Source organism: Apus apus, chromosome 13 (genome assembly GCF_020740795.1).
Source record: "Apus apus isolate bApuApu2 chromosome 13, bApuApu2.pri.cur, whole genome shotgun sequence".
NCBI lineage: Eukaryota > Metazoa > Chordata > Aves > Apodiformes > Apodidae > Apus > Apus apus.
This window is the reverse complement of record NC_067294.1, coordinates 1,054,887-1,077,129: the sequence shown is the minus strand read 5'-3', so window position 1 is coordinate 1,077,129 and position 22,243 is coordinate 1,054,887. Positions and strand designations below refer to the sequence as shown.

The 22,243-nt window shown below is 53.6% G+C and overlaps 1 protein-coding gene across 6 annotated transcripts in view; it reads left to right on the top strand.

The window, feature by feature from the left end:
- ARHGAP26 (Rho GTPase activating protein 26) overlaps positions 1-22,243 on the top strand; it is a 126,725-nt gene that overhangs the window by 14,377 nt on the left and 90,105 nt on the right. For all 6 annotated transcript variants that reach the window (XM_051631055.1, XM_051631053.1, XM_051631052.1 and 3 more), the window contains exons 2-10: positions 4,551-4,646; positions 5,830-5,891; positions 6,083-6,154; positions 7,312-7,413; positions 10,048-10,158; positions 10,467-10,571; positions 11,302-11,431; positions 11,798-11,898; positions 14,373-14,467. In XM_051631055.1, coding sequence (XP_051487015.1) covers positions 4,551-4,646; positions 5,830-5,891; positions 6,083-6,154; positions 7,312-7,413; positions 10,048-10,158; positions 10,467-10,571; positions 11,302-11,431; positions 11,798-11,898; positions 14,373-14,467 — 874 coding nt within the window. The remainder of the gene's footprint in view (positions 1-4,550; positions 4,647-5,829; positions 5,892-6,082; positions 6,155-7,311; positions 7,414-10,047; positions 10,159-10,466; positions 10,572-11,301; positions 11,432-11,797; positions 11,899-14,372; positions 14,468-22,243) is intronic.

Genomic DNA, 22,243 nt, shown 5'->3' with positions numbered 1-22,243 from the left:
AGGGTCAGACACCATATTGCTGCTTTCTAAGCACCCTTGGCTGGCCATAATCTGTCTGTTTTGGCGGCTGTTCCCAGGATTACCCGTCCTGGCTGCTCCCTGCCTGCCGCGGGGCCGCTCGGTGCTGGCTGCCATGGCCCGGGGCTGCGGACGTGCCGTGTCCTCCTTTCCCTGCCGCCAGCTCTGCCTTCTCTGGGCACCTTCATCTGGACCTGGACTGTTTCACCAGGCAGATCCCCCAGCAGTATCCTGCCCTGGCATTGGTGGAGGAGCTCCTGGCAGCCCTGGAGGCAGTGGTGGAGGTGAGCCAGCCCCTGCCATAGCCGCACGCTGTCAGAGCCACAGAGACCCCGCTGGCACCCGGGGAGTGCGGGGTGAGGAGCTGCCCCTTGCTGCTCTGTGTCCTGCTGCTGTGTCCCCTGTCCCCTCCCAGGGGCTGGCAGCAGCATGGTTTGCACGCCAGGCTCATGGCCTGTTCCCTCGAGGAGGGGACAGGCTCCTGTCCTGCTGGGGACCCTCCAGCCTGAACCTGCTGTTCCTGGCTGTTCCCTGCCGCGGGGGAAGGAAGGGACAGGAGTCTCAGTTCCTGTTGTCCGATTGAGCATTAAATATAGGCTATTAAGCAATTTTCTTTTCAGGAAGTGTAGAAATACTGCTCTGCGTGAGCACAGCCTCTGTCAGACACTGAGAGCCCTGGAACTTGCCTTGCAGGGTGCAACTGGCCTCCTCAGCATCCAGACCTTTCCCCTTTGCAGCAGCATTAACCCTTCACTCCAGCTTGTCAGCAGGTTTGTCTTTGACTTGAACTTAAGGTCCAGCAGCATCTTGCTGCTCCTGCCTCTGTCCCGGGTGCCTGATAGTGCAGCTGAGCCAGAGCTACTTTTGCTTCTTCCAGCTTAAATGGCAAGCTGGCTGCAAAGTCAGCTTTGGGGAGAGCCCTCACTGTTAGCCAGCAGCATAACCTTTTCCCTGGCTGACCTGATCTTTTAAACACAGGGACCTGGTCCTTGGTGAGCATGAGGGGATGTTTCTCTTCTTGATGTCTCATTTTGATGTTTTATAGTTCCCCTCTGAGTCCTGCCATCACATTTCCCAGCTGTCCATCCCAGCCAGGAAAAGCATGCAGGTGGAGGAGTTGCAATCTCTGCTCAGCCCCTTATAAATTTGGATTTAAGGGCAAAGCTCCCTGCTGTACATCTGCCCAGGCTTTCAGATTTCAGTGTGCCTCACTTCTGTGGTCCCTTTGGGAAAGCCTGGAAATGTTTTAACCACTTGGGCACAAAGAGGGGTTGGGCACAGGAATGTGGCACAGAGGGAAAGGGCTGGAAGCCGGTGACGAGGCCAGAGTGGCTGGTGGCAGGGCTGTGGTGTGGGTGACATCCCCAAAGTAGCCAAAGCTCCATCTGCTGGGTCCCTAAAACCAGGGACATGTCAGGTCTGATGCCATGACGTACACACGGAGGAGGATTGAGAAATCATGACATCTTCCTGCTATAAACGGCCTTCCTCAATAGTTCCAGATTCCTTTGGAAGGGGATTTTTATGTAGAAACCAACCACTTCAGTCTCATTGCAGTAACAGCAGCCACTTCCCAGAAAGATTTAACTCTCGATAGTGGAGGAGGAGGAGAGTGCCAGAGTGTTCCAGCAGGACAGGCATCAGCAGTGTGAGGTGCTCCCTTGCTGCTCATCCCTTGCAGGGCTGCTGTGGGCTGGGTAACGTCGGCTTCAGTCAGGTTAGGAGGGAGCTTTGGGGCCTGGAGAAGTGGGGCTGGGATGGGAGCTCCACCAGTAATTACCCAGCTCCTTGGCCTGTGCAGGGAGGAGGAGAGATGTGGGGCACCAGGGGAGAAGGGGGCTGACCCCTGAGCTGGGCATGAGGGAGGAGGGACGGGCAAAGGGGATAACTGGGGCTGCCCCCAGGCTGCCCTCTGCCCTGTTCCTGAGCTGGATGGGGAGTATGCGGCAGGTGGTGAGGACATGGTGGCTGGTGAGGATGCTGAGCATGTCTCCACTGGGCACCTGGTGCAGGTCATAAACTCTCTTCCAGGCAGGGAAGGTGCTTGAGAAGGGGAGCACCAGTGGACTGCTCCCCAGAGCAGGTGACCTTGTATCGCAGTGACGAGCTGATACGTCATCTTTAAAAGGGTGTTTTTTTGGCTGACTGGGTGCTGTAGCTGCTCAGCTGGACCTCTGCTCTGTGCCTGGTTTTTGTCAAGTGGATTTTCCAGAAGGGATCGCCCTGTGCCTGCCAGCTGGGGGTGTAAATAGGGAGCTATGAGTGGTGATGGAGAGGAGGAGGACTGCAATAACAACCCTGTGCCTCTGCAAGTATGTGGGTGTGATCTTGCAGGTGGGATGGTGATCTGCTTTGCTTCTTCTTGGCCAGTGCCTTCTCCATGTGGTTTTGTCTGGGATCCTGGGCACAGGCAGGTATGTGGCTCTGAGGCGACTGCAGCCTTGGGGTGACAGGGGCCACCGCTGCCCTCCTGGTGTTTCAGCAGCTGGTGCAGGGCTGTTTTCACCTCCTGGGCTGCCTCTGCGGGGCATCACACTTTGCTTACTGCCCTGGAGGTCTTCAGTGCTCTGTGCTGCAGCCACAAGGTGTGATGGGCACAGGAAGGGTTCCTTGACTGTGGGCTGCGCACCCACGGCTGGTGCCTGGACCCTGAGCTGGTGGTGTTGCTCAGGCAGAAGGATTTTTCAGACTTTGTGATGGCTTTCCCTGGTGTTGTGCTTGACTAACGAAGCCAGCCAGAGAACTTGGAAGCGAAACTTTCACAGCCCTTGGCACAGCCCAGCAGTGTCTCATGCGTGAGGTCAGGGTGGTTTTAGTTTTGCAAAGAGGAAGCAGAAGTTTCTTTTGGGCCTTTGGAGGATTTGGGGTTTGCTTGTCCACAGCCCTGGGGAAGAAGGAGCCTCGGTGCTGAGCTGGTCTGAAGGGGCTGCCTTGCTTTCCCTGTGCCCCCTTGCAGTGCAGCCAGGAACACTGGCTGCTTCCACTAAGGGGTTTTTCCACCAAATGTAGATGAGAGGTTCAAGCTTTTAGGAAAAAGAGATGGTAGGAATGCAGGTGGATCTAACGGTGGCACAGAGAGGTTGATGGGGACCCTCTGCCCTGGCTCCTCACTTTCCCCAGAGGTGCAGGTGCCCCCCTCTCCTTTTCTGGCCAAGCTAGCTGCTAATTTTAGCATCCACTTCGCCCTCGCGACTTGGCCGTGTCGCGTGGCGCTGCCAGCGATCCTCCTTTATCACTGTTGCACTGGGAGTTCTCTCCTTCTCCCCCTGCCTTTCCCTCGCCTGTTTATAAGTGCCGTGGGCCATTGCTGACAGATGCCACCAGCTCCAAAGGCTTCCAGTGGCTTCCCAGGCTCTGGCTGCGCGTGGTCCGTGCGTGGGCAGGGTGTCGGTGAGGCTGCCATGTGCGGCGGGGGGAGCATGGCTGATGGTCAGCACAGAGCTGGGGAGAGGAAGTGGCTCCTTAAGTCATTAACGTCATCTTCATTATTATTCCAGAGCAGGCAGGAGGCCACCCGGCTCTGGGGACCAGGTTGGAGTCCCTGAGCCCTCCAGCTGCCCCGGAGAGAAGGGGGCTGCTCCGTTGCAACCACCAGTGGGATGGGTACCTGGAGGGTGGGGTGAGCTGTGCCAGGAATGAGCTATGGGCAGGATTTAGCCCTAGGGCTTTAAGCAGAGACACTCAGAGGCAAGCTTTGATGCTTGGAGAAAGCTTTAAATTCTCTTATCCCCCAGGGAAAGCAAAACACTTGAGTTCTTTTGCTGTTATCTCTTGGCTGTTGGTGTCCGGGAGGAGGAAACAGCGTTTGTGTGCTCACGTGTCTTTTCCACCTGTGCTTGGAAAAAACCCAAACTACTGAATTTTTGGACTTTGGGTGAAGAAATGCACAGGGGAATTAGTGTTAGATCTTCCTGACAATGTCTGTGTGCCTGCAGTCCCTTGTGTTGCTTCGCTAACAGCTCCCCTCCGTGCCGGTGGCCTCGCGGTGCTCGGGAGTGTGTGTTTGTGTATGCAGGGTTACGGGGCCAGTTCCAAAAGCTGATCCTGGATCTGCTCAGGTCACTGCAAGTAAGAACTTAATAGGATTCAGATCTCGGAAAGAATCTGCAGCTTGGGAAGCAATAAACCTCTGCGTTACCAGCCGTCCATGTGCCTTTGTCCAGCAGGGCTGGGAGCCTGTGCAGAGGGGCTGTCTCCTGGGGGGCAGCACGGGGGCTGCCCCGGCAGAGCTGCCCCTCATCCCTGCATCACTGTTTGCCCCTGCCCTGTGGGGCTGGAGCTCCTGCATGGTTCTCATGGTATTTGGAGGTTGCATCTCCCATAGTGTATTTTGTTGGGTGCTGGTCAGGACCCTGCAGAGCCCCGTTCCTGGGGTGGGTGCAGGAGAAGAGCAACGCTCCTGGGAGATCCTGTTGGACAGGTCCCTCCTTTGGGCCTTGCCAGCTGGAGTCCCACATCCTCCTGCACCCTGCCATTGGTGGGCGTTTTGCTTTTCCAACATGGGGGTTTCCCCTCCCCTGCTCTCTCCGCAGACCTGTCGGCGGCCAAGCGCAAGTTCGCGGATTCCCTCAACGAGTTTAAATTCCGCTGCATCGGAGACGCTGAAACGGATGATGAGATCTGCATAGGTGAGCCCTGGTGCCATGGGGGGCCCTGCAGCTGAGCAGGGCATGGGGGAGAAACATGCAGGAACATGCCAAGAGTCCGGGAATTTGTCTGGGTGCTCTCCTGTTCTCTGGACATGGTGTATTTCTCCTGGTTCAGTATCATCAAAGCCTTCCTAGGGAGAGGAGCTGTTGCTTCTTGGCCTAAATCTAGCCCTGCCAGATAGCAAAGGAAGAAGATTGCCTCTGTCTGAAACAGTCTAGATTATCTGGCCCTTTTGCATTGGAGAGCAGGGATCAGGAGGCATGGTCATGGTTAAATACATCTGAAGGGGAGGAGCAGAGGACCCATCAGGTGCCTGCTGTGCTGGCAGGAGCCTGGCAGAGTTCCCTGAACCAAGCCTGGCTCCACCACGGAGCTTCTTGTGGTGCAGGGTAGAAGCTTCAGCCACTTTGCTCCATGTTATCTCACCTCTGCCCCTGCTGAACTCTTAGGGCTTATTGTGGGTATTGTCTGGAGCCAGGAGAGCAAATGAGCTTTAGCCCTGATTTAAGTTTGCTTATTTATTTGTGCCCATTCTCTCAGGAAAAATATCTTTCTCATCCAAGCCCCCTTGCTGGGATGCAGGTGCTGGTGAGTCTGTTCTCAGCCTTGGGGCTGACCAGCAACCAGCTGCTGGGTTGGGCAGGCTGGAGATGGAGGTGTGGTGTTTCTGGAGGTGGGAAGACAGGGCTGGGGATGCTCTGCTACCACTTGCTTTCGTAGGCACCTGGAGGCCTTTCTGGGGGGAGAGGAAAGAGGATAAAAACCCACAATCAATCAACCCTCCAAAACACAAACAAAACCCCCTTGTTCAGTCTCTCTCTCTCTTTAGCAATAAAATAAAAAGTGCTCTTCTCAGTAGTTCCCAGTGTCAGAATGAGGGGCAACAGGTACAAGTTGGAACATGGGAAGTTCCATTTAAATATGAGGAAAAACTTCTTCACGGTGGGGGTGACAGAGCCCTGGGACAGGCTGCCCAGGGGCTTGTGGAGTCTCCTGCTCTTGGAGATACTCAAACCCCGCCTGGATACAGTCCTGTGGAAAGTGCTCTAGGTGACCCTGCTGCAGTGGGAGGGTTGGACTAGATGATCTTGAGGGGTCCCTTCCCACTCCAGCAATTCTGTGATTCTGTGAAATGCTGACTGTGCACTGTGTCCCTTCCAGCCAAGTCTCTGCAGGAGTTTGCCACCGTGCTGAGGAACCTGGAGGACGAGCGGATGCGCATGGTACGGGTGGGGGTGGCACTGCCACGGGGGTGGTGGCACCTGGGGCACCGTGGCCTGCAGGGGCAGGAAGGGTGCCTTGGTGCTGGGGAGCGGCCAGCGCTGGTGCTGGTTGGGTGCAGTGGGTGAGGAGCAGGTTTGTCACCAGCCCCTCAGCCCCCCTGGGCCTCAGCTCTGCCCGGCTCTGCCCGCAGATCGAGAACGCCAGCGAGGTGCTGATCACGCCGCTGGAGAAGTTCCGCAAGGAGCAGATCGGGGCAGCCAAGGTAAGTGGCTGCTATCTCCTCTGGGAGTCCCTGCTCAGGCTCAGGGGCAGAGCCCAGAGCTGCTGTGCTGCTGGGCATGGGAGGAGGTGCTGTGTTGCTGCAGGGGGACATGGGGACAATCCATCTCCTGGGAAAGTGCCTCAGTGTTCTGAGTTCACTCACGACCAAGTAACGTGTCAAGGGTCAACACTCATGTGCCAATTGAAGATTTTTTCTTACTCCAAGCAAGAGCTGGCATTGTCTCAGGGGGGTTCCCAGTTGCCTGAGCCCCCTGGTCTGTGCTCCCCATCCCTGGAGTGTCCCTGGGCACTGTAGGGGAATTTGGACAGTTCCTGGCAGGAGGGGTGAGCCCAGGGAAGCACCGGGGTGGCTGAGGGTGGCTGGGAGACAGCCTGGCCCCTCCTTCTTTCCTGCCTTTGTTCTGCAGATCAAACCACTGTCTGGGGCTCTCCTGTTGTTATAACAACCTGCTGCTGAGCCAGGAGCTGGTGCCAGCGCTGGGGCTGTGTCTGCAGGGCAGCCCTGTGCCTGGCTGCCCCCTGGCACAGCACCCAGGCTGTCCAGCTCTAAAAACAGGAGAAAAAGGGGTCCTTCAGAAGGGAACTGGTTATTAGCAGGTGTCAGGGGGGGACTTGGTGCTGACCTGTTGGGGTGGGGAGGCTGGGATGAGCCGTGCAAAAGAGGTTGGAATCCTCCTTTAATGCTCGTGCCACAAACAGCCCAATTACCGTGTCGTCGTCCTGAGTGACACAGAGGGATAAGCCCTTGCAAGGAGTGGCAGGGGGTGGGATGGAATTGTGACTGTGCTGGTTAGCAAGCACCTTCCTCAGTGTCTTCCTCACTTGTCTTTGGACCAGCCCTGGACCTGGATGTTTTGCTGAGCCTTGGGCCCTGGGAATAGCAGAGGGGGTCCCCCCAAGTCTTGGATTTTGGCAGTACAAATTGTTTTCCTGTAGCTGCCTGAGGCTCAGGGATAAAAGCAGCTTCACCTGCTTCCAGCTGATGCCCCTTGGCCTTGGTCCCACCTCGTGCTGTGCAGCAGGGGGTGGGCTCCTGCCTGGGACTTGTCCTGCCCAGTGCCGTAGGGATGCCGTGGATCCTCACGCCTGTCCTGGTGTCGTTAGGTTCAGCACCACACGTTTTGTTCTGTTTTGTAGGATGCCAAAAAGAAATACGACAAGGAGACAGAGAAGTATTGTGGTGTCTTAGAAAAGCACTTAAACTTGTCTTCGAAGAAGAAAGAATCCCAGCTTCAGGAGGTGAGAACAACCACTGGTTTTCCATGTCTGGCAGTAACTGTCTTGAGCGTTTTGAGGGCCTCACGCAGCTCACGGCATTGGTTCTGCTGGCTGTAAACTTGTCTTTTTCCCTCATTCTGGCTGTGAGTGGTGGGTTTTCCCTTCTTCCTGTAATCAAAGGGGATAGAGCTGTTTTGGTGAGTACACCAGAGAGATCCCAAAATGGATAGCAATCAAAAAGGAGAGAGAGTTTATAATTAAAGAGTGTAACAGAAAGGAACTGGTTCTGCTGCAGGCTGCCCTTGTGGCAGCACAGATCATGCATGTCTTTAGTTCCCGTATCTGAAAGTGGCTTCACTGGCTTTGGGCTTTGTGGGAGGAGTGATCAGGCTTAGTGCTTTTAAACTGCTTTAGGAGCCTATTACTGACTCAGGACATAGTTAGCTGCTGTGCCAAATGCTCTTACCGGATGAGTACACTGAGTTTTCAATCACTTCTTCCAAGTTTGGAATTCCCTGCGCTGGCCCAGAGCAGGGCTGGTCCCTGCAGGATGCATGTCCCTGCTTTTGGGCATGATGCTGGTGTGTTATTGAGCTGTTTCTGGGGCAACTGGGGGGCACAGGTGGTGGCTCCTTCACTGGAATAGCTCAGGGGCCCAGCAGAGTTGGGAAAGCAAGAGAGCAGATACATCTGTGGCACAAATAATCATCTTCCACCAAATCAGGGTTGGAGAGGGGTAGGGATCAGGGTTGACATGACTGCAAACCAGCTTTGTCCTGGCATGGGTGTTCTGGGTTTAGTAAATAACTTACCAGGTGGAAGCACCCATATATCCCAGAAGATGAAGAGTCCTATTCTCACAGCTGTTAAATAACCCTCTCAACCTCTAGTTTAGTTGGTGTTTGCAGTAGTATTGTGAGACACAAGAGTGGAAGGATCTCTTTCCGGGCAGGGAAGGAGCCACCTGTGGCTGTCTGGTTGCAGCAGTGGCTTTTAGAGGTGTGATCCCTTGCTCTGGCCAGATGTGGTGTGGGATGGGGCTGCTGGTGCATGGTGAGCTGGCTGCTGGTGCCATCTGCTGGCATCTTGCACCCCAAACGCTGGCTTTGGCTTTTGCTGGGAAGGCCAGAGGAGGCTGGGGCCAGCTCCCAGGTTCAGCTGTTGAGGTCTTTTCCCCTGGGGCAGCAGGACCTGTACAGTTTTGGAGGCTCAAGCCCCACCAAGGAGGGGGTGCCTTTGGAAGAGCTGTCTAGCATTAGGCTGTGAATCGTGGGCATGGCATCCAGCAGCACGTGGGGGCACCTCCCCAGGGGCTGCCTGCCCTGCCAAGGGGCTCTGGGGGCAAGAGGCTGCAGCCATGGCAGCTGTGAGTGGGGTGGCAGTGTTTTAGGGAAGTGACCACTACTGGTTAGGAGCACTCTGAAGCTTCCCCAGGCAGCCTGATGTCCTGAGAGAAGAGCATTTGTGTCTGGGAGATGTGGTGTTTTCTATTTCCTAACCTCCTCTTGCTGACCACATCTGGAGGGTGATAGCAGCCACATGTGCTACAGCAAGGCTGGGAGAGGAGGAAACCATGGGAATTCTCTGCTGCTTTGGCTGTTGAGCAATTAAATAACACACAGAGTCTAATCTGCCGTTTAACTCCTGGCAAAGTTATTTGATTGCATCACATGTTCTGCTTTTCAGAACTCAGTTTGCTGGAGCCCTCAGCCTGCACACCGTGGGCAGGCAGCACCACGGCAGGTCGTGGGGAAAACTGGCCACGTCATGGCTGTCCCACAAACCCAGGAGTGAGCTGCTCTTCAGCTGCAAGTGGGGGTTTGCCAGCTGGGTTTTGCAGAGTGCAGGAGCCCTGTGTCCAGCCTTGGGGGATTGTGAGGCACAGCTCATGCACCTCCCTCAAGGTCTGGCTCTGCCATGGGCACAGAGAGGGTGATGCTGGCGAGGCCACAGCAGAATTTGCCTCCTGTTGAGCAATGACTTGGTGGTGGTTTCCTCTGGGGGTGAGGCTCTGACCAGCTTGAGGTCACTGGTGCTGAGGTCAGAGGGATGGTGGGTCACCCAGACCCACCTCCCTGGGGGCACCACCAGCACTGGTGACGCCCCGGGTTGCTCTACACAAAGTGTCACTTGCAAAGTAGCAGCGACGTGTGCCGGGGATCCCTGTGTCCCTCACCCGCTCCCAGTGCAGCTCCGTCTGCGTGGGGAGGTTATTTTTATGGACTGGGGCATGTCCCTGTTTTGGCTCACTTGGGCTCTCCCTGGGAAGCAGAGAGGTTTGCTGGCTGTTGATCCATCACACTGGCATGCTCTGCAGGGGCTGTGTGTTCTGGCCGGGATGCTCGGGGCAGGCTCTGGTCACGGCGCTTTCCAGAAAGCAGAGAATTGCCTTTTATTGTCAAGCATGCAGCAACTTCTCATCTTTCTCACTTGTAATGTGTGCTCTTCCACACAGCTGTCAGGGAGGTGAGAATGTGAGTCAGTTTTCAGCTGAAGAAAGAGCTGTGCCATCTGTGCAGCCCTGGACTGGGGTCTGAAGCTGAATTTGTTCTGCACGCACACGTTCCCATTAGACCCAGATGTCCTCTGGTTGCCAGGCCAAGTGCTCCCGGTCAGTAATGACTGTTTCCTCTCTAATCTCCACGTTGCCTGCAGGCAGACAGCCAGGTGGACCTGGTCCGGCAGCATTTCTACGAAGTTTCCCTGGAGTATGTCTTCAAGGTGCAGGAGGTCCAGGAGAGGAAGATGTTCGAGTTTGTGGAACCGGTAAGTGAGCACTCCAGGTGCCTCAGCCTGCAAAAGAAAGGGGATTGTGTGGGGGGCTGGGGGCTGGTGAGGGGTCCTGGGGCTGGGGCTTGCCTTGGCTTTGGGGGAAGGAAGCGCAGATCTGGCTTTGAAGTCTGTTCAGAGGAGGTGTTGGAAATTAAATGAGGAACAGGGCATCTTCACAGGGACTGCCAGGCAGCCCCTCTGCCCCTGGGGAGCTTCAGGGGTGTTTCCCCTGGGCAGGGGTTGCTCTGGAAGAGGCTGTGGGTCTCTACTGACCGTCTTGACTTGTTTTTACCCCAATGCAGTTGCTGGCCTTTCTGCAGGGCCTTTTCACTTTCTACCACCACGGCTACGAGCTCGCAAAGGACTTCAGCGATTTCAAGACAGAGCTGACAATCAGCATCCAGAATGTGAGTGTGCCCCGTGCCCCTTGCTGTGACTGTCCTGCAGGGCTCACTAACACTTCTGATATATTTTAATAAGGTTTTGTTCTCCTTTTTGCTGTGTGCCAGGAAGCAAATGACTGTGTCGTTGAAAGCAAATTCCTTTTGGTAAATAACATGACATTGCAGACACGGCCTCCGTGGCAGCTCCTTCCCTGTGACACACTAGGCACAGAGGCTCAGCTTCCCCAGGAGCCAGCCAGTGGGCAGACACTGTTGTGTGCCCTGTGGGTTCACTGAGGGCTTCAAGCCCATTCTGCAGGTGTTCCACAGTGCTGTTGGCTCTGGGCAGTGCAGCACCGTTTGCTGTCCCAGTCTTGGGGACAGTGCACGGTTGGTGGCCACGCGTCGGACACGTCTGCAGGCTTTGGTGCCTTGGCATGGCAGCCTGGCTTTCCTCTCTTGTTATAAAATGACTCTGTTTCTCCCAAGGATGCAGGCTGTTTTCATTCCTTTGAAACAACTTTTTCACAAAACTCGTAATGCATACAATTTACCAATCCTGATATTTTTCTTTCAGCTTAAATCCAGGCCCAGGAAGAAAGCCTGTCCTGTGTCTCACAGTGGGCTCCCCCTGGTCCTGTTTCCTAGAGGGGATGTAGTGACCCAGCTCTGGGGTCCCACCCCTGTGTGATGCCTCCTCGGAGGCCACAGTGGGTTCATGCACTGGAGAAAGCATTCCTGTTTTAATTTGCAGACAAGAAATCGTTTTGAAGGAACAAGGTCAGAGGTTGAATCTTTGATGAAGAAGATGAAGGAGAATCCTCACGAACATAAAAACATCAGCCCTTACACGATGGAGGGTTATCTCTACGTGCAGGAGAAACGTAGGTGTCTGCCAGGGCAATGAGGCCAGTGGGCAGCTGGGGGAGGTGGTTTATCAGGATGTGGGGCACAAAGGCTAATTGAGCAGGCTACAAAAGCTGTGAGAGAGGGATTGGCCCAATGGGTGGGGTATTGGAAGCATGGGAGCCAGGTCCTCCCTGGAGGGAGGAATCACTGGCAGTGTCTGATAAAAGACTTTCCCGTGAACAGAAGAGAAGAGATGATCCTTAACCCACTGGTGAAGTCCAACAAGAACCACAGGCACAGAAAACTGTCATGTTAAATGACTGTTAAAAACACAGGTTGTTAAGGCGAAGATGCTGAAACTGGGCTAGTTTCTGGGAATAAAAGCTGCATCTGGTTTGTAGGTCACTTTGGGACGTCCTGGGTGAAGCATTACTGCACCTACCAGAGGGAATCGAAGCGGATCACGATGGTGCCGTTTGACCAGAAGTCTGGAGGAAAAGGGGTGAGTGCTGGTTGGCAGCAGGACTGTGTCCTGGGATCTCTGCCCGGGAGCCCTGCGGAGCTGCCGGCTGCACGTTCTCCTGCTGCTCAAAATGAACCATTTTTAGCAAGGTGACACAAATGCAAGTGGAATGGATCAGATTCCAGGCTGAGCAGGTGCCACATGGGAAACTAACTCTGCACCTTGTTCAAAAAAACAAAACCTGAACAAAAAGACACAGAAGCCCCCAAAGCCCACAGACCTTTGGAAACCATCAGCTATGCTGAGAGCAGGTTTCCCAAGCAGATACAGCCCCTTGGACATTGCTCTGCTTCATGCTTCAGTTCCAGACTCCACACCAGTGTTTGCACACAGCTATTTGTAAGGACAAATTTTCAGCAGCTGCCTCTGGGCTGGGACTGGGCTTTTTGCCTCTTGCTTTTAAGTCTGCCCTGTATTTACTTATTTCTGTTTGTGAAAGGAGCTTTAGAAGCTGAAGCATGTACAGTTACGTCTTCTGCTCTGGCTGTTCCTGGTGATGCTGGGCACACCTGGGTTGTGCCTCTGCACTGTGGCCGGCGAGGCTGTGGCTGTTCCTGTGGGTGGAGGTGGTGGCTGGGGCTGGGACCAGCGTGGGCTCATACCACACACACCCACCACACTCCTGCTCCTTGGGCGCCTGGTCCCCAGTCCCTTGTTCCTGCTCCAAAGCCCAGAGAGGAGAACCTGTTTATAATTTTGCTTCTTCCCCAGTGCCTATGACTTGGCCAGTGAAGTTGTTTTGGTTTAGACAGAGCCAGAGGAGAGCCTGGAGCTGCCCTTAGCCCCATGGGGGTGTGGAGGGGCCAGGGGGAGCAGTGGATGTGGGGTGTTGAGGGCCAGCACAAGCCGTGTGCCCCACTGCTCTGGGGCAGCATGAGCCTGGCTGTAGCTGGGACTGGCTTGACTCTGTTCAGCAGGAACAATGGACCCCCCCGGGGTGTTCCTAGCTGGAGCTGTTTGCAAACATTATCCCCTTGCAGGGGAGCATGGTGGGCAGGCTGCACGTGGTTCCCTGCTGGCAGAGGGAGCTGGCCTCAGGGAGGGTGACTTTTAAAATTAATTTCCTCTTGCCTCAGAACATCTTCATTATAACTCAGTAGTAAAATACCCCAGCCCTGTAATCATCAGTGGCTGCACTGTGTTTCATGTGGTCTCTTCCCATCTCACAGCTTCTCCTGCTCCCCGGGGCGCGGGCGCTGCCGGCACGACCACAAGCCCTGCTCCAGTGTTGTGCCAGCTGCTGCCCGTGGGGCTGCTGGCTTGGGGCATTGTGGCTGGCACGGTCCTGGCATGAAACCCTTCCAGTGCTGGAGCAGCTCCATTGGGCTGCAAAGGCCATCAGGGATGGCCATCATGGGTAGCAGGGCGTGGGGCAGCCCAGGGGCTCGTGGCTGGAGCAGGCACTGAGCCATGGGCCATGTTGGGGCTGCAGGAGGGGATCCACAGCTTCTGGGGCACACGGGGGACTGGGTGGGTTTCAGCCCCTTGCAGTGTGCCTCGGGCTGTGGCTGGAGCTGGATATTGGTGGGTTTGAGGCAGAGGCATTCCCTGAATGCCGGGAGGGGAGCTGGGCAGCTTGGGGGCAGCCTTGTGCCAGCAGCAGGCCAGGCTGGGGAGGAGCTGGTGCGGGTAGGCTCTGCTGAACCTCCGGGAGAAGCTCTGCAGGGAGCTTACTCAGGTCTGTCTTCTGGGGCTGTTCTGGGTCCTTCAATATGTTTCCGGGAAAAATGGTGGTGTCAGGGAACAGGGTGGTCAGCCAAGGTGTCATCAAGAACAGCACAGAGAGCACAGTGAAGTGGCCATCTCCAGGAACTAGTCCAGAATTCATTTTTTTTTGAGTCATCAGAGAATTTTAAAAATTGCAAAAGGAGAAATGTCTGTGCTGACAAGGACCAGGCAGGGATTTCCTCCAGCAGAGGACAGCAGTGCACGCTGATCCTGCCTCCTCTCTGTTGGGGTGTGGAAATCCAGTAGAACTTGGATGCAGAAGCCTGAAGGAGAGAATGGTTTCATTGTTGCTTTGTTATACAATAAACATTTTAATACGTGTTTGGTCTCATTAAACGTTCTGGTGTGCAGAATGCTGCCAGAAGTGCAGCCTGGAGTGAAAACTGACAGCTAGGTCTGTGATGCATTGTTCAGCAGTGGAAAATAAAGCTGACTTTGCTCAAAAGCTGTGGCCCAGGACTCCTGGCCTCCTCAAGCCTGGGTCCTGTGGTGCGCAATGGACTAATTTAATGACATGCACTCAGAGAGGAAGGCTCCTTGTGAAAGACTTCAGGCTAAATGTGGTAGCAAGGGTGAAAAGACAAGTCCTCATATCAGATAGATAAATATGTGTTTCTAGCAGACAGATATTACCACATTCCCCCAGGTTCAAACATGCACGCTGGGAGCGCAGACGCTGCGCTGGTTGCTTGTTCTCAGCCTTCCCTGTGATTGTCTCTTCTCAGGGAGAAGATGAAGCTGTTACCCTCAAATCCTGCACGCGGCGGAAAACTGACTCGATTGAGAAGAGGTTTTGCTTTGATGTGGAAGCTGTGGACCGGTGAGTGCCAAGGAGCTCTGCAGCCACGGCCTTCCTGCTGTCTGGGCCACTACAGGATGCCCACGGAGCAGGAAAGGCTGCACTCCTCTGTACTTGGCTCTCCTGGATAGTTCTTGTGCTATTTCCCTGTTTCTCCTCTCCTTTAGCCATACCCCTTTGTGAATGGAAAGCATTAGTTTGTGGAAATGTGCCCTCCCTGGTGCTTCTAGCCAGGTGTTCTCCATATATTGAGTTAGTGCTCTGGTTTACAAGGTGCTGAGTTTACTCAAATTTCTCAAACTTTAATGGTGTTTTAGCACTTCTGCAGTCTCTGGCCACATAAGGTAAATGGTTGCAAGTATGGAAAAGATGCTCTGTGGGTGTTTTGGCAGGGGTATGATTCCTGTTGTCAGCACTGGGTATGTGTTGGAATAGCTTCAGCTTTTTGTGCTGTTGCTGGTCTGCTGTGGCTGGGCAATGGTGGCAGTCAGGCTTGCACCTCTGGGCACATTCCCTTCTTTTTCCTGAAGGTGTAAGACACTTCCTGATGTGATTTATGACACAGCAGCTGGACCAGATATATGTGTGGATTCAATCTTTAGTGCCTAGGACTCTGAGCCTGTTATCATATCCAATTAGCATCACACACGGCTTACGTACAGCAACGGGCTGGGGTTGCTCTTCCAAGCGTGTTAGTCACTGTCTCCCAGCTTCCTTGCTGCAGGAAGTTCACCTGGCCTCCAAAAACTTACTCCAAAAGTCATTGAATGTCTGTGCCCTCCCAGTTGTGTGCCTGCTGATGTTCCAGCTGCCCTCCCCTCCTCTGGCCACTGCAGGAATGCCCAGGAGATTGTGGGAAAACCCGAATTCATCAAAGCCTGAGATACTGAATAGTGCTGGGACACCCCACAGCACTTTCCCTTTCAGCCTGGGTTTCCACAGCACTTCCATGCCAGCCCTCCTTGCTGCCAGCCAGGGCTGGGAGGGCTTGTGGTGATGGAGCTCTGCCTGTGTTGGCTGAAGGATTGGATAACCCCAGGGCTGCCTCCTGCTCTCTGTAGCTGTGCTTTCCTCCAGAAAGCTTCATTATTTCTGCTGACAAGGGGATTTTTTATCCATTTGCCCTGAAGATATTTTTTTCCAGTGTGAAAATCAAAATAAAACTGGGAGGAGGAGAAGCCAGCCACCACAATAGTTTTCTTCTGCAGTTGAACCTTCCCTTGATGTCTGAAACCTGCTAGGCATGGGATCAAGAGCTACTCCAGAAATATGCCTGCTAAATGTAAATAATGGCAGGGGAGTGGCAAGGGCTGGGAAACCTGAGAAATTGCTCAGTTCATGTACACGTTCCTGCTGCAAGAGGTTTCCTGTGCCTGAGAGGACAGTGAGAGGAAAACAACCAGCAGAAAGGCTGGTTTTCCCCCAATATACAGGCAACTCTGCATATTTTTGGTATCAGAATTTGTCATTAGTTACCTACAATATTGCTTATGTCCAAAATGGTTAAGCCAAGAGAAAGGGGAGGCAACAGGCTTTGTCATGGCCAAAAGAGCATGTGATGTGCCCATGCTGTCTCCCCTCCCTGGAATGGTGATGGTGAGTGCTGGGAGATCTGGGCAGTGTCAGGGCTTGGGGTGATGCTGTTGATGGCCAGGGCTCACTGGAGATCACCTTCACCTCTCCTGGCACTCAGGATTTGACCTGTTCTACAAAGCAGTGTGTATCAAGGAATGGTTTCCGTGCCAGCCCAGGATTACCAGGGATTGACAGTGTGTGGGTGCCACGCTGAGCCCTCCTGCTGGAGCCTGGCCTGGCTGTGCTCTGTCACCTTGGAGAAACGGGTGACCTGCAGCTCCTGGTTGCAGCTGGAGGTGCTGGGACTCTCTGGGGAGGGAGAAATGGCCTGCGGCTCTGGAGGTCAGCTGGGAAGATGGCACTTTTGGAGGCACAACTTTCCATGGAGTGCTGGAGGTCAGCTCTGGCTCAAGGAACCAAGCACAGGGTCCTTCAGCCAAGTCCACTGACCACAGCTGAGAGGCTATCCTTGATCCAAGGCTCGCTGGAGCAGCGTGTGTTTGGTTTTGCAGAACAGAGAATTTGTGTAGTGGCCTTTTTGTCTTGGGCTGTTTTTTTTGTGTTTTTGTTTTGTGTTTTTTTATTGTCTATACTAATAGAGAAGTTAGAAGCTTGATGTATTGTTCTTCAGCCCCATGCAGGAAGTCTGGATATGATTAAGGCAAACAACCCCAAGATGCTTCTCTGTCTCACAGATGTACTGTGTTTTGACTTGCAGCAGTTTTCCCCTTTTTAGTATGCAACTTCTGAATGAAAATGAGGCTTGTAACCCATGTCCACCAAGAGTCGAGTGTCCTGTAACTGATGGGTGCAGGTATCTGGCATTAAGCCAGCCCAGGAGAACACTGTAATGCTGAGAAAAGTTCCTGCATTTGTGGTGTTCAGGGGTGAGGGTGATTAATGTCACTGGAGTGTGCTTCTCCTGAAGTTTGAAACTGCCTTTCAAAAGGTTAGCTTGGAAACACTTGGATTAAGAGAGCAGGAAGGTTTTGCTGTACACATCACTTGCTTCCTGCGGACAATTAAATTGGATTGTCCCTTCTGAAGTAGGTGTGGAGTGAGAATATGCTGGGCTGCCTGTGTGCCTTCCTCAGCAAGAGCAGGGAGCGTAGCTTGCTGCTGTGGGTTTGGGCCTCTCAGTGTTCGTGTCCAAGAGGTCTCTTACTGCTGCAACAGATGACACTTAAATAACCTTGCAGAGGCACCTGCAAGCTGGTGTCCCTGGGGCTCTGCAGTGGGTGCAGCAGCCCCTGCCTGTGCCTTTAGGTGAGTTACTTGTGTGCAGTGCTGCCAGGGGGACAAGGTGAAGTCCCCTTCCTTCCCAGGCTCTCCCAAAGCGCGTTCAATCATCTGTTAACTTCTCTATGCACGGACTGGCTTAGGTACCTGTTTATTATGGCCTGAGAAGTTGTGTCCATCAGGGGTGGAGTTATTCCTGTCTCCTGCTGGAGCTGGCAGTGTAAAACCTGTAGGAATTAGCTGGCTTCCTAATTGGATCCTGTGTTACAGCCACACACATATGTGAGCACATGCAAGGAAATGTCACTTTCTACTCCAGTATTTTTATCTACTACCACAAAACTTGCGAGGCTCTTCCCGCAGGAGGTTGCAGGGCGTGGTGGGATGCAGCGTGATCCCCGTGTTGGGGTGACACAGAGAGGGAGGGAGGGAGGGGACCCTGCTGCAGCTCCCGGTTTGCTGGACAGCCTGGAGGTGGCAGCCGCGGTTCTTCCCCGGTCTTGTTCATCAGCACAGAAAGGGGCTTGTTGTCGGCGTTGCATTTTGGGAAGCTGCTTACATGCAACGTGGGGTGCAGGCTCGGAGCTTTTTTAGTAACACCCAGAGAAGCTGTTGCTTGTCAGGGGGAAAAACTTTTTGGTTTTCCTCTTGTGAAGATGATTCAGCACTACCGAGCTGAAAATCTTTGGCCTGGATCTGTCGTTACAACATTGCTTCTCTTTCCTTTTGTCTGATAAGGAGATGCTGGAGTTCCCCGGGCTGAAGACTGACAAGCTGTGGTACAGGTGTTTGTGAGAGGTCTAAGAAATCCCTGACACTGCATTTGCAAATAGTTCTGCTTTTCAGTGTCAGAAGTTAGGAGTATTTTACTGCTTTGTTACAGCACCAGAACAGTGTTCTAGCGGCTGGCTGAAAGACATTCCCAGTATGATGGATACTGTGTTTTACTGTTGATGCCCTTTTTTTCTAGCTAAACTTATTTGTAGTCTCTGTGCATTAAATCAGTTTTGTAAACAAGGTAAACAGGGATGACAGCTGGTGTCTTACAAAATGAGCCTCAGGAGGAGGAGTATCTCATTTGGCTGATGACAAAGGCTTTGTACTTGAGGATATAATGTAGGTCATTGCTCTGGGCCAGAAGCTAAGTACCAGTTGGCCTTTTTGGGAACAGAGGATATTCAAAATGTGGGGGTTTTGCTCTCTCAGTCATTCAGAAGAGCAGCACAGCCTCCAGGTAACACCACTGCCCTGGGCTGCTGCCCGTGTGCCCCGCGAGAGGCTGGCACCGCGCTGCCGTGGGGGAGCTGCCACGCGCTGCCCCGGCCCTCCCCTGCCTTTTTGTGAGGAAGGTTGTTGGCCTTGCTCTGGGTCTGCATTTCGTGGATCTGCAGGTTTCTCTGGGTGCCACCCAGCCCGTGGCAAGGCACAGAGGCTCCCTGCTTCCCAGCGCCGGTGGCCACCCCAGCTGTGCTGGTGTCCCCGCGGGCGGCTGGCGGCTCTCGCCGGCGCTGTGGACAGCACGTGCAATACACCTTGTACTGTTCCTCTGCAGGTGTTGCCTTTCCAGTGACCTTTCAAACAAAGCTTGGTGGGGTTTCACCAGGGCTGGCGACGAGCAGCCGAGGCTCCTTCCCCCCTTGGCAGCCACGGAGACCCGTGCTGAGCCTGCCCTGCCGAGCGTGCTGGTGGCGGGGGGACTGATGGTGCTTCAGGCTTTACACAGACAAGTGAATCATAGAATCACAGACTGGTTTGGATTGGAAGGGACCTTAAAGATCGTCCAGTTCCAACCCCCCCTGTGTGGGCAGGGACACCTCCTGCTAGATCAGGTTGCTCAAAGCCCCATCCAGTCTGGCCTTGAAGACCTCCAGGGAGAATTTCTGAGTGCAGGAACAAAGTCCTTCCCTTATTTACCCCTCTTCTTTGTTATCTTTATTTTGGGGCTGCACCTGGCTGCTGCTGCCTGGAGCAGCATCCCACAACCGTGGGGTCGGGTCTGGGTGCAGCAGCACGTGGGTGATCTGCTCCCACCAGGGCTCCAGAGCTTCTCCATGCGCTGGGCTCTGCTCAGCCCTCCAGATCCTGTTATTAATCTGCTCTTAGGATTTTACATTCAGCAGTTTAGATTGTCTTGGTGTGATAAGCTGCTAGAGGAGTTGAAAGTTCTTATCTGTTTCTATTGCTTTCATTATTTGTTTGTTTTTCTGGAAGAAGGAAAAGCCGTTGGACTTTCTCATTTTCTCTGCGTGCTTAGTCATAGCTCCTTAAAGCCAAGCTGGTTTTCATAAAAAACGGAGATATTGAAAAAACTCAAATTTCCTGTGTGGTCTCCTGTGGAAAAATCTCCTTGGTTTTTAGACTATAGCATATTGAAAATATACTTTCTTGCAAAGGTTTTACCATGTTCTACTCTGGTCTCATGCATCTACATCTACTCAGGTTAGAAATGGATTCCTGCTGATCACAAAATGGCCCTTTCCCCCCGCCTTGCATCCCAGAAGAAGGTAAAGGGTTTTGGTGCCTGGAGTTTGAAATGTGTAATGAATCATCAGGTCCTTTACCTTGTTTGCCCCAACAGTTTGTGTATTTCAGACGTGGGATCCAGGAGGACATCCAGCCAGCTGTCCCAGTGTGAGAGTCTCGGGGCTGGCTGGGGTGGGCAGACCCACCCTGGTAACAGAGGCTTCTCCAGCCCAGGACTGTGTCCCACATTGGGTTTTGGAGGGGTTGTGAGCTGCCTGGCAGCACCATCTAGCTAAGCTCCAGTACTCAGGATCATTTGTATGTCAGGTGAGGGAACAAAGATAGGTACGTTTTGTTTATCTTTTGGGAAAGGAAGTCAGAGAAGGGCCTTCCCTGTCTCAGGCTCTACGCTGGATCGTTGAGATACCCATAATCTAATGAGCACGCTTTTGGAAGCAGTTGATCTTCATGAAAACCTGTTTAAAATGAGGCTGGCTGCCCACAGGGCTGCATGCTGGCAGTGTGAGGAGGAGGATGCTGCAGCACAGCCACCCTACCTGGCTACCTGGCTAGGTGCTTCATGCACCTAGTGCCCCGTGGGCACCATCCAAATCAACAGGGAGTGAGGCTTGATGTGTGGGGTGCATTTTAGGTGCATCACAACCAGGGAGAGGACTCTTTTCGGGGTACTGGTGCCATGGAAGCCTTGGCAAATGAACGCTGTGGGAGGAAATGCAGAGCTCTTTGCCATGTAAATAGGTTCTTAATTCAGTTTCACAGCCACTCCCCTCATGCTGTTAAGTTTGACTTTGAAGTGAAGGCCAAAGAGTTGTTATCTGCTCAAGGGCAGAGCAAACATGTCATGTTATCACCTTTTTGCCCTGTGTGTGAGGGAACCTGGCACACCAGATACCAGTGTTGTCTTCCTTGGGCCTTCCCTGGGAGTCCAGAGTCAAGTTTAACACAAACGAAGCATTTAAATTGCTTTGTTTTAATGTCTTGGCTAAAAAGACACAAACCCAAATATTTCCTTTTCCCGTGTCTCCCTAGTTGAGCTGGGGAGGGTTTCCTGCCTGGGCTGGCTGTGCCTTCAGCAGCAGCTTGCCTTCAACTCTGACTGAAGCCCTGACTGACAGGGGTGAGCTGGGACCTGTGGTCGCCCAAGCAAAAGCCTGCTGCTGCAGGTGGGAAGGGCTTGTTGTCAGCCTGTAGCCAGGGCCACTGCCACTCCTCAGGCACCAGGGACAAATCCTGAATCCCTTTGTCTGTGCACAACAAGGAGCTTTGTTCAGTGTTTTGAAAATATTTGGTATTGGATGTCGGACATTTTCTTTCTCAAATGGGGTTAAGTGGTTTCCTCTTCCCTTCACAATGAGTACACTTCCAAACCACTAAGCTGGTGAGTATTGACTGACTCACCAATGGGATTAGTGGAGATCAAACACATTATGTCTGGCTTACTTGGACCTGGGCTTGTTGCAAGCCTGAATGTGAGGCTTCCACTGGTGAGAGTCCTAAGCTTCCGTGTGTGTGCTGAAAACCAACTGTTGGGTTGGTTGGATGGGGAGCAGAGTTCAAGAGAAAGGTTAATCCTGTGTTCCTTGCCCATTCATACCACAGAAATGAGAGAATACAAGCCAAACCCACCACCACAAGACCCCCTGTTAATGGTTTCTTTGCAAACAGAGGTTCAGCTCTTATCAAGGACCAAGCCTTTGCATACTGTTGTTGCAGCTCACGTTCTCCTGCTGAATCACTTGGAGGAAGTGCAAGTTAGACATTACCCCTCTCCCCAGGCCTTATCAGTCTTTGAGGATTTAATACTCAAGAGAGCCTACGTGCTCTGCTGAATGCAGTCTGGGCTGGTTGGCAGCTCCTGAGGTTCAATTGCTCTTCCCTCTGTTGTGCCCTGGCAACCCCCCCAGCAGTGATCCTAACTCTCCACTCCTTCCTGGAGCTGCTGTGCTTTGCCATGGGTGGACAGAGCAGCATCAGAGGTTCTCTGCTGTCATGCTTTGATGGATGCACCCCATGAGCATCGCTGCAGAGAGCACCCAGAGCCACCCATGCTCCGGTCCTGCTGGCGTCTCCGCCGTTGCCAGGCTCTGCCTGCTCTTCTCCTGCAGAAATAGCTGCCAGGCTCTGCGAGTGCTGCTCAAAATAGCCTGGGAGGAAGCGAACGACTAGACCAAACAAACAGGATAGATCTCTGCTGTCTCATGGAGACCAGGGCCTCTGCCTGGAACCCGGGCACCGTGCGGGCATCCTGACCTGCTGCAGGGTTTGCTGGGAGCGGAGCAGGGCAGGATGCAACCATCCCTTCAGAGCCTGGAGACCTGGAACCAAGGGCATAAGGGTAGCTAGGCTTTGCGTGCTGGCTGCAAGAGGAGCTGGGATGTTGAGGATGGAAAGCCTGGCAGCCAGGTGAGATGCGCTGAATCGTTTAGCCCATGGTGTGACCCTTGGGAGTGCAGCGCTGGCTTTCACCCTGTGTGATGTTCCCCTCTTATGCAAACACCC